The following is a 12,002-nucleotide window of genomic DNA, read 5'->3' as shown; positions in this document are numbered from 1 at the left end:
CTACGATTAGCTCGAGGTTATGAACTAAGCTAGGCATAACCTCTAACTCCTGAATTATCGGAGGTGGGGGAATGTCTAGAATTATTACTTCCTGAGTCCTAAGGGGTTTAGGTTCTTCCTGTTGGCATGAATCATCTACATACTGTTACACCCAGATTTCAAAACTTGAGGTTGTAACCTCGAAAGCTGGATCCTTCAGGGTGAGTTCGCGATAGTCAAAATACATGCTCGTAATCTAGACGCCGAATCTTCAAAACAGGTAGCAACCTCGAAGATGGGCAGCCTCGAAGTCCTTACAAGCTTGAAAGACAGAACATCGGAGTGCGACCATTGTCGGGTGACCTCGAATCAAGTGGCCCGAGCTTGCCATGAGTGTGAGCTCGGGGTAGGGCGGCCTCAGTGGTATCTACCCTTTCCAAGTTGATCTCGGGAAAATAAGACCACTTATACTTCTCAGAGACTGACAGGCATGATACTAATCGCTATCTCGAACGGCTTAATAGGTCACTTGAAGAGACACAGTCCATGTATTCAAGAAATATTATTGTTGTAACTTCCCTACAATAAAGGGATATTTACAACTCGGTTACACACCCCCTAGTCTTCAGGGGATGTTTCCTTGTATATAGGAGTTACAGGCTTTAAAGCCATTACATTTATTACTATATAGAATAACTTCCCGAAATGTGTGGGAGAGTATTCTGAGATCTTCTCTATAAATAGAGGATTCATATACCTTTGTAAAGGACGAAATTTTTGTGATCTTGAGAGAAACTCTGGAGAATTCATCCCTGAAGGATTTCCAAAAATTTCCTAAGTTCTAATAACAAAGACTCGTGGACTAGGCAGAGTTAACTGCTGAACCACGTAAAAAACTCTCCTTATTTTATTGTTTTATTCTGGCCACAATTCTTTACTGTTTACGTGCTCTACATTTTAAGTTGACGAAAAGCGGCATCAACACATACTACCTAAAACCAGGGGAGAATATACCTTGACGCAAGGAAGGCCAGGTCCTACGGTTTATCTTATACTCCTAAAAAATGGAGGACCTAAAATGGAGAGTGTTGTCAACCAAAATGGTACATTTGGGGTACCTATAGTTGTAGCGTACCACCAAATGATCCACACACTGAAGGAGTGTTGTGTTTAGGTTTGGGTCAGTAGGATGGTGACTAATGAGCTGGTTGGGGTTGAAGCGAACTAGCCTAAAACTGGCAACAACCCGATCTAATTCTTTTTATGGGACCTTGGTAAAATGGGTTGGTTGCTGCCTCGGACGCAGCTCGCTCTAGATCAGGACCCTGATCGTCTTCAGGAGCTCACCTCTTGCGCACCAGAGGTGCCACTTCCTCTTCTCCTCGGACTCTTCAATGGTGGGTAAGACTCCTTGAGGAGGGGGAAGCTCAGGAATAATAGGAGATGGACCTCGGGTCCTGAGAGCCAGAGTCTGGCCTTTGGTGATCAGGTTGTAGGCCACCATAGTAGCTTCGTTCACAACCTGACGTAAGTCCTTCTCCTTTGGAGAAAGACTGGGAAATGTCTTGTACTGACCCCCAAGGATCACAGACCGCTCTGTCCTCGCGAATATAGCTGCACAAGGAACGAATTCAGTTAGAATACTTAAACAAAAAAATGTGAAAGTGATAAAAGAAGTTCACATACTGAATTCATAAAGTTAGAGGACTTATAAGGGCGGTTGAAGTATCAGTGTTCGTAGTTCTTGAACCCATTTGACATAAAGAACATGTCTTTATAGACTTTTGGGTGACTGGGGAGGTCGACGAAGGATGCTGAGTTGGGGAAGTAAGTGAGGTAGTAAAAGCCATCATCTCACCTTTTCTGGGCAGGACTAGCCTTGAGGTAGATAAAATACATAATATTAGCTTGGGTGGGGACCTCTCACTCGAGCCTCAGAAATAGATATTTTAACCCCGCCAAAAGTTGATGGAAGTTTGGTGGGAGCTTGAACGTAACCAATTCAATGTAGTTCAGGAAGTCTACGAAGTACTTGTTAAGTGGGAGGAATGCACCTGTCTTCAGGTGCTCATCACTCCAATCCCCATAGTCATCTTGGAGAGGGGTGCAGCTCCGCTCTCCTTCCAATGGACGTCGGGCAAGAAGGTCATCAACTCCCATCTCAATTCCGTGGCTCAATAAGATTTTGTTAACCTTCCCCTGTGTCGTTATCCGAGACACAATGTGCTTGGCCTCGAAGAAAGTGTCTGGGTTGTCAACAAGTTCTCTCCAAACCACTGGACTAAAATGAGGAATGGGAGAGTCAGAGGCGACCTTCTTCCCTTTGTTCTTGTTTTGAGTGGAGGAGCTCGCGAAATTTTTCTTTGGGGGGCCATGATTTAGCTCGCCTGACGACAAAGCGGCCTTTTAGTGGTGACCTAACACAGTTACTAGCTACGTCGGTAAAGGTACGTAGACCCGAGGGTTTAAGTGGTTTACTTTTGAGATTTAAAATTTGCACAAGCTAAAGATGTGTCCTAGCATCAACACGTGGTTCCACATATGGTCCTAGGCCATGCGCTTTGAATTCATGAAATTCCCTGATACTTCGGGATTCGTGTGCAGACTCGTTAGACCCATTACTTTTCTTTTGAAAGCGATTTCATGCAAAACCGTTTAAGGAACCGTGACCCTTAAGCTACCTAGAACCAAACCTAAAACCCTCTCAACTTCTACATCCAAACAGGTATTCTAATCAATTTATCAATGAGATTTTCTTTGTAAAACCCAGAAAATTTGCCCAGTTTTATCAATACATTTTTTCTAAACAAGCCTAGTCTCATTCATTTAGCCTAAACTGAACATTTTTTAAACTCGGACATGACCAAAGCATGTAACGATATTGAACAAAGAATGTTTTTTCGAAGTGAAAAACTCACTGGAAAATAAAGAAATGAAATATTCAAACTAAATGAGGAAATACTTAAAATTTATACGATCGTTCAGAGAGAATGTCGATACATTCACAAGCAAGAAGCTCCTTGAAAGCTTCTAAGAGTCTGAAAGGCAACGAAGGATTTTGGGAAAAGTTAGATAAAAAAAAGGGAATTTTTTTTTAGGAAAGTTTTTGAATGCAAAAGTGGTGAGGTTCAGGTTTGATCTCCCTATTTATAAGTAAACTTTGAGAATTAATTTGGGCCTATCGATTGGGATAACTTAAGATCCAAAGGCCAAGATTAAATGAGCCATATTGTAGCAAAAAGATGATAGGACATTTGTCACAGTCCTCGAAACTCGAACGGACGCCAATTACTGACGGCCACGTGTCCAACACTTGAGTAATAGGCAGGCATGATTTTACATGGCATAAGCCTAAAAGCCCCTATTGTGCATGTCAGAAAGTGACGACATCAAGCAAGAGCAGGAGCTTGGGGGGCAAATTTTGTACCTTAAAAATTAGCATGAGTTTAGTTACTCAACTAGGGTTACAATTGGCAGATGAATATATGGAAAAGCATCCAAGTAGAACCTCTGGGACTTAGATATACGACATTTAGATTATTATCAGGCTACCTCTTAGGATAACGATCCAGTTCGAGACATATAATGGTCAGATCCTACTTTGGGCGCTCTAAAGTTAATCCGAAGTAAGGCTCGGGTATTCTTTGATCACAAGATCGGCGACGACATTCAGCTCGTGGAAACCTAGTCAGAATGCACACTGAAGGATCCCGAGAGACTTGGAGGCTCTTTAAACACTCATTAATTCCCAGGCTATGTTGTCCATTTATCATTTATTATCTGAGATAGTAGGGGTATATTCTATTATACAATTATATCCCAATATAAATGGCAATATTATGTATTAAATGTATACCATATTTATCCACACGGTTACCCAAACATGTCCAGGAAATTCCATGATAAATATCAGAGATAATGGACAGGGAAGGGGGTGACCTTTTTGTATTACTGAAACTCTATAGAAATTGTGAGAGAAAAGTAATAATACTGTCACGTGGACTTGGTGGATTTTAACCACTGAACCACGTAAAATTGTGTGTGTACGAAAGAGTTCTTATATTTCATTACGATTTACAAATAAGAACTAATATCCTTATTTGATTTATAAATCTACTATTGGCAAAAAATCGCATCAACAACTATATTTATAATTTTTTTTTTTGCAAGATAAAATAAACTCAACCTTAGAATCTTCATCCTTCTTTCCTCCACTATATTTTTCATCATTAACATCTTTCTCTTCTTCTTTACCATCATCATTTTCTCCAACACACTTTTCATTGTCTTCATCATCATCATCATCATCACCTTCACTTTCATCCTTATCTTCTTCAGACTCTTCCTTCTCTTTTTCATGTTATTCTTTCGAATTATTTTCAACTATTTCATCATCAACATTGTCGGTATTGCCCTCCTCCTCAATATCATTTTCTTCAACATTGTTCAACTCAACAATATTTTCTTCATGTTGTTTCTTGATTATTATCTCATTAAGACGATTATCATCACTACCATGAGAATCCTATTAAACAATAAAAATACTGAAAAAAAATAAAAGATAAGGAACAAATAATAGGACAAAGCACAAAAAGTTCAAAAAATATCCATAAAACAATACACACCTGTCTCCCTAAAAAATGGGAACTAAATAGATTATGAAGCATCAAAAATTCTTCATGAGCATGACTCTTCTTTGAACACAACTCATGAATGACAATCTTGTTGCTCTCTTCAAATTTCTTGTTCCCTGCTGTTAATCTTATGTTGCTTTCTTCTAATCTCTTGTTGCATGCTTTTAAAGCTTGCAACTGTGCATGCATGCTACTTACCGAAACCTGAGGGATATCAGACATAGGAGATGAACAACCACCAATAGTAGACTGAGAATGAATAACAAGCAAAGGAGGTAAATAATCACTAGCAACAGACCGAGGATGAGTCTCCACAAAGTCAGCATCTCCTAATGTAGCAACTCTAGAATTAGTTGCTGCAGTTCCATGAGCAACTCTAGCATTTTCAAGAACATCACTGTCAACCTCAACAACATTCTTTTCTTTTGAAAACAAAGTCTTAATTTCTGAGTTTTTTCTCTCCTTAGAAGTAGGATATATATTCCTCAATTTCAATTGCAAGAAAAAAAAGTCAAATATATATACAAAAGTATATCGCTAAAAGAATATTATTAAACATAAAAATTCCTCTGCAACATTCAAAGATAACACCTCGATCACCTCTGAGTGTTGCTTGAGCATTTGACAATGCATGGGATAGATCCATGAGAGAGATGACAATATCTCTCATTCAAGTATGGGCAACACTCAAAAAACCATACTTGAAAGGCATATGAAAACCCAAGCAACCTATAAAAAGGCTTTTCTTTTTTCTTTTTATCTTTGTTGCTCTCTTTTTTACTTTTCTTTCCAACAATCTGTTTCAAAGATTCAACACTGGCCCTGAAAACTTCATTAACCCTAGGAAACTAAGAAAACTCATCACTATATATTGAAGTCATCTTTTAGGACAATATTAGTATCAAAAGAACTAAGCAAGAAATTGTGCAAAAAATGCATCAATGAAATTTTCAAAGCATCCTCATCATTTTTCCAATGTTTCCCATCAAAGCATTCTTTAAGAAATTTCTTATTGATCTTTTAATGGTCATTTAAATATGTAGAATAAAGACCATCATCCTTTGTAACATATTTCATTTTTTCTATTGATCTTAGACACCGTAAACCTGTTACCAATGCAAACTCCCAAGTCCCAAAACGAAGCTTCATTCTATTTATACCAACCCAAATCTCAAGTTTGTTGGGTTGTTGCAACTCTCTTAGCAATAGACTATGGATAAGTTGATGTTGCATTGTGAACTCTGGCAGAGTTAGGAAATGGGAAAAACATAAAATTACCCAATTCACTAACTTGCTTCGTTGAAAGCTTTTCGTGGATAGCTTGAATCTGAGAATGTTTGATTGCAGATGAAATTTTTGAAGAACAACAATTATCAAGATGAATTAGGAAATTCATACCCTACAAAACATAGCAAAAGAACACACAAAATTAAATAGCAAAATACAAATATTAATAAATTAAGCCACAATCAACAACCCATAAATAAATATGTTAATTAACCAATGAAACTACAAAAGCAACCCACAACAACTTATTAAGAAACACATTGCAGCCTATTACGTAACACACACAATAACCAATTAAGAAACTGTTGAAACTTCTAATCGACCCATAATATGCATTAACAACATATAAAACAAATAAACACAACCCTATAACCTTCAAAGTGTCATAGAAAGCAATACACACAGCAACTAGTTAAACAACACAAACATCAGCCATTTAAGAAACCCTTGAAACAATACAACAACCCTTTCTAACAACGAATAAAGCAACCCTATAAACATTGAAACAACCCATAAACAACACAGTAATAAACCACACACAAAACAACCTCTAAAGCACCAATCGCAACAATACAATAATAATTTATATCTACATATAAAGAAATCTACCCAACAACCAATTAAGTAACTCACACAACAACTAGTTAAGCAACCTTCAAAAGTCCTAAGCAAATCATAATACTCATCAACAACATAAAAAGCAACATATTTAGCAATCCTATAAACTTCTAAGAAATCCATATACAACATTGAAACCATAAACTCACAAAGCAACCTATTCAGAAACCCTTGCAACTATATAGCAACATAGAAATCAACCCTTAATAAAATATAGCAACCAATAAAGCAACCTAAAAGCAACAAAGCTCCAAAATATATAATAAACAACCAACCTAAGTAGTCTAATAATACCTACCAAACAATAAACTCAGAACAATAAAACATAGGGAACTCATGAACCATTGCTAAAGTGAAAGAAATTGAAAATGTACCTCAGGAGCGAATTCACAAGGTTCTTCAATAGTTAATTGACTTTTTTTTTGTTCTTTTTGCATTCCAAGCTTCATGTTTGTTATTATAGAGCTTTTTCTTCACTCTTGCTTCACTAGAAGAAGCAACTACAGATTTCATATTAGATTTAGAAGTTGGAATATTTGTTTGGGATGGAGGAGATGCGGACGAAAACCGTGTACATGACTCCTTAAAGCTGCTACCACCTGAGAAAGCCAAATTCATTTACAAAAAATGGATTAAAATAAATCAAAATTTGAGCTATTAAGTCTATCTAACACTAAGCAGCAGTTAAGTGAGCATTAAAAAAATGGTTGGTTATCTTCTGGTATCTTATTATAAGTTGTACTGACAACATCCAAGGGTTTTGTAGCATATCTTACTATCTTAATGAAGAAAAATAACTACACTACAACCATTACACATGTTTATATAATAGAGGGACAAAGAGAAGCCCTTCAGAAGGGATCTATAGTGGGCTTAGTTTTAGTCAAACCTATTTGAGCTAGAGTTGAATAAGCAAGACTAAAAGTGCAGGCCACAAAGAAAGAGAAAAGATGACAACATAATTATATTCACATGAACTACTTGGCCTTTCTAGTTAGAGAGAGCTCAAATAGAAAAGTCCGCAAATAAATATGAACACTGTTTAACATTAACAATTAGTATTGAAGTGAAAATATTTCCCAAGAGACTTAAATTGACTGTGTTAGACAAAGAAATTTCTAAATGCAATGTTGATTCGATTTGAACTCACAATGGATTAAATGGAAAATAAAACAAACCATTCAATAATCTGAGTATAGCCTAGAAATAAATAAACAATAAAAATGGAAATTTCCAGTAAAAATCCTTATAGAGATGAAAATTAACCAATAAATATAAGTCTATGAAAAATGCAAGACCAGTGTACCAACGAAAAATTATTCAAAATTCAAACTCCTTACACAAGTTGCACTTGCAGTGATTAAAGCATTAGTCAAAGTCACTGTTTCCAATTTCTACGAGTCTATTATATAAATCGTATATACAATGCTCGACAAAATGTCTCAACCAATTTCTACGAGTTAGCACCCAAATTCAATCAAACTCATTTCCAAAACTAAAGAGAAAATGTGATTTTGAGGAAAAGAGTAGAAATCAAACTCAATACACAAGTAACAATCCTTATCTCAAGAAGCATACAGAGAAAATATAAGTGCAGTGGGAAACCTTGCCAAGCCATTTCTTTAGAAGCAACCTTTAGAGTTGAGAGCAATTTCTTGTTATGGAGAAAACTTTGGAGCTTTGATTTGGACAAAATCCAGTCGGGTTTTGCCGAGAAAAGGAGCTGCAATTAGCGTTTGGTTTTGCCGAGACAAAGAGAAGATTAAAAAGAAAAATGGGTCTGAATTGCAGAGAAGTGGAAGCGATGATTTAGAAATTTGTGTCTGGTTATGCATGCAGAGAAGAGAAGAGGAGAAGACGAAGAAGAGTATTAGTGTATCGATTTTGAAATCGTAAAAATGAAATAAAAAAATTATTAACATAAAAATTAAAAAAAGACAAATATAAAAATAGGAAACAAAGGAAAATACTGTATAAATGAAGAAAAAAAAGGTAAAATGACCGTATGTATGATGATTTCTCTAAAGTAAATATTTATCAATATTAGTAGTAAAACTAAAAGAATTCAAAAATATTTATAATTTGGATTTTGAATTATAAAATATTAAATTAGGTGCAAATGTTATATTTTAGCACAATGTAATATTGAAGGGAAAATGACAAAATTAATTGAAATTATTCAAATCAAATCATCCTAATAACTTCAACAAAAAAGTTTTAACTTTAAATTTTGAAACTTTAAACAAAGTAAAAAAAAAAAAAGAAGCTAATGATTTTTTTTTTTAAAAAAAGCAATAGATCTATTTAAATAATATCAAAAGTATAGAGTAAATATAAAATAAAAAGGTGAGAATTGATTCATAGAGATAAAATATAAATGATAGAGTATAGAGTAATAATTGATTAAATAATTAAAAAAGCTAATAAATCTCTTTAAAAAATAACTTAAAAACTTGTTGTGCTTTTTATATATGTTATATCTATACTAGATACAAACAACTTTCAATATGGACGTTTACTTAGTTTTATTTATAAAATTTATGAATTATTTTTATTAAATTTATATTAATGTCATATAAATTTCAAATAAATATCATATTTTAATTAAATAGTTTATTTATTTTTGTTTAAGTTTATGTTTGTTCTAGTTTTTGAATTTGAGAGTGAAAACAAGAGATTATATATTATATGTTTAATGTAATATTAAATATTATGCGTAGATTTTAAATTTAAGCTTTTTGCTAGTTAAAAAAAATACAATTTGTTTCTAATTCACAGTAGATTATATTATATGTTTAATATAATATTATTCTAATAAGTGAATTTAAGTTTAATTAAATTTTATTTAAGTTATAAAACATATGATTTTAAATAATTAACATTGTAAAATATCTCAAAAATATTATATTTTAATTTATTTAATTATTTATTATTTTTAAATAATTATCATTGTAAAATATCTAAAAAATATCTTATTTTATTTTATTTAAGTGTTTACAAACTACTGTTAAATATAAGAATATTCTGTTAAAGTTAATATTAAAAAAAATAAAAAACTGTTAAAATTTAAGAATTTTCGTTATCTACAAACTACTGTTAAATGCATGCAACGTGCAATGCACGTTTGCTTAGTTTTATTAAATAAATAAAAAATATTATATATAAAATAAGGGCATAAACATATTAAATGAATAGTTAAAATAAAATATTATTTAATATATATATATAATATAATAACATCATAATTTTTTTTAATAAAAATGCATTATATATTATTATTATAATAATGATATTTTATAATATTAAAATTTATATATACTATTTTATAATATTTGAATTCATATTAATATAATTAATAAAAAATTATGATTATAAATTATTATTATAAAAATTTATAATAATATATTGTTGAAATATCTAATTTTATATTATATATTATTATTATAATAATAATATTTGAATTTATATTAATATAATTAATAAATATTTATTTTTATGTATATTCCGTTAAATATATAAAACATTTTATTAAAGTTAAAACAAAACATACTTAAAATCAAAAAATTGTGTTATCTACACAAATTTTATAGAAAATATATAGAATAATAATAAAATAAACTTAAGAATAAGAGAAGAGACAGGTTGTGATATTACTGATACGTGGCAATTTGTAATTGGGGAGAGAAGAGCGAGATCACGTGCGTTTGATCTATATATACAAAGGGTAAGGGAAACCCATTTCTCTCCAAGCTTTCACATCTCGGTTTTCTAAATCTGTCCTTCATATCAGTTGACCGAGCTAGTGCTACAGTAGTAGACTTGTGTACAAATTAAGATGGCAAATGTGCAAGAAAATCTCTTTGGTAAACTAGAGACTGATGTAGAAATCAAAGCTTCTGCCGCTAAATTCCATGACATCTTCAAGCACAGACCACATCACATCTCAAATCATTCCACTGACAAAATTAAAGGTGTTGATATTCACGAAGGTGAATGGGGGACTGTTGGCTCAGTTATCTTCTGGAATTATGTTCATGGTAAGAGATCTAATCTCAAGCTATATAATTTCACAGTACAATAACATAACATGCGTTAATAGATGTAATATATACACTTTGAATCCACGACGATCTCTAATAATTGATTATATATTATATGTGTGAATATATTTAACTAATGTGTAGATGGGAAAGAAAGAGTGGCAAAGGAAATAGTTGAGGCAATAGATGATGAAAACAATTCTATCACTTTTAGAGTGATCGAAGGAGACCTTATGGAGCACTTCAAAAGCTTCAAACTGACTATTCAGGCTAACTCCAAAGCTGAGGGTGAGGATGGTTGCATAGTGCACTGGACTCTGGAGTACGAGAAGAACCATGGAGAAATCATAGATCCTCATACCTTGCTCCAGTTTGTGGCTGATGTCTCCAAGGATCTTGAATCTCATCTGCTCGAGGACTAGTAAATCATGTGTGTATATATATTTATATAGGTTTTGCTCCTATATACCTACATATATATATTATAATATATAAATATTGAATAAATTGTAGGTGGGGGTGAGCATATATATATGTATTTTGTATGTATTTATGCTTAATTAAGGGTCACTATCCTTAGTTTGTGTGAAATTTGGTGTGGGAATTTTCAGTTTGGAATTAATCTTGTAATAATGTACTTTTTAAGTCTTACGATGCATATAAGTTGCTTTGTGATTCTCCTGACACATTGATATCCCTGAAATTAAGATCTCTATCGTTCATTGACAAAATAATCGATATACATATATATACAATTAAAAAATGGGATTCAATTTCTGCCAAAATTAATTGTCACTATCATATAAGGAGGTTGTAGGGGTAGACCGAAAAGTCTCCTTACTACACAATTTATAAAACAATTAAAATATATATATTTTTAATTATTAAAAAAATACATGGCTTTTTTTAATATATTCGGTTGAATAATACAACTTCCATGATAAAAGAAATATTTAATTCAATAATATGGTAATTTTAATACTCTGTCATGATGTGTAACTATATATTATTCGAATTACACCTGAAATATTGGCGCGTCTTGACTTCAAATTTTTTTTTTATTATGATTGTGTTAATTGTATAACAAATAACTAAAGTAATGAAAACAAACTTCAAACAACTTGTTATAAACATACTTTTATTTATATATTTATTATTATACACTTTGAGAAAAAAATATTATATTTGTATATATTTTGACCAAAATCAGCTCTAATTTACTATTTTGATCTATTTTGTAAAATATAAGTTCTAAATTGTTATTTAACAAAACACAGAAGTTGATTACACATTCGAAGAAAAAGCACAAGGCTCAAACTGATATTTTTTTTTTATAAAAATCTAAATTATGTATAAAGAAAATAATATTTTGTGTAAATGTTATTTTGGTCGATTACCCTTCATTTTTTAAAAATTAACTTTTAGACTTTGTGTTTTATCAAAA

The 12,002-nt window shown here is 32.4% G+C and overlaps 1 protein-coding gene across 1 annotated transcript; it reads left to right on the top strand.

Annotated features, from left to right (window-relative positions):
• Positions 1-10,265: 10,265 nt before the first annotated feature.
• Positions 10,266-11,242, top strand: LOC133822724 (MLP-like protein 28). Its single transcript, XM_062255164.1, has 2 exons — positions 10,266-10,555; positions 10,703-11,242. The coding sequence occupies exons 1-2, from the start codon at positions 10,354-10,356 to the stop codon at positions 10,978-10,980; spliced, it is 480 nt and encodes a 159-aa protein (XP_062111148.1). The 5' UTR covers positions 10,266-10,353; the 3' UTR covers positions 10,981-11,242.
• Positions 11,243-12,002: the final 760 nt, after the last annotated feature.

Source organism: Humulus lupulus, chromosome 3 (genome assembly GCF_963169125.1).
Source record: "Humulus lupulus chromosome 3, drHumLupu1.1, whole genome shotgun sequence".
NCBI lineage: Eukaryota > Viridiplantae > Streptophyta > Magnoliopsida > Rosales > Cannabaceae > Humulus > Humulus lupulus.
The sequence above is the reverse complement of the archived record's forward strand: the minus strand, read 5'-3'. Positions and strand labels throughout refer to the sequence as shown.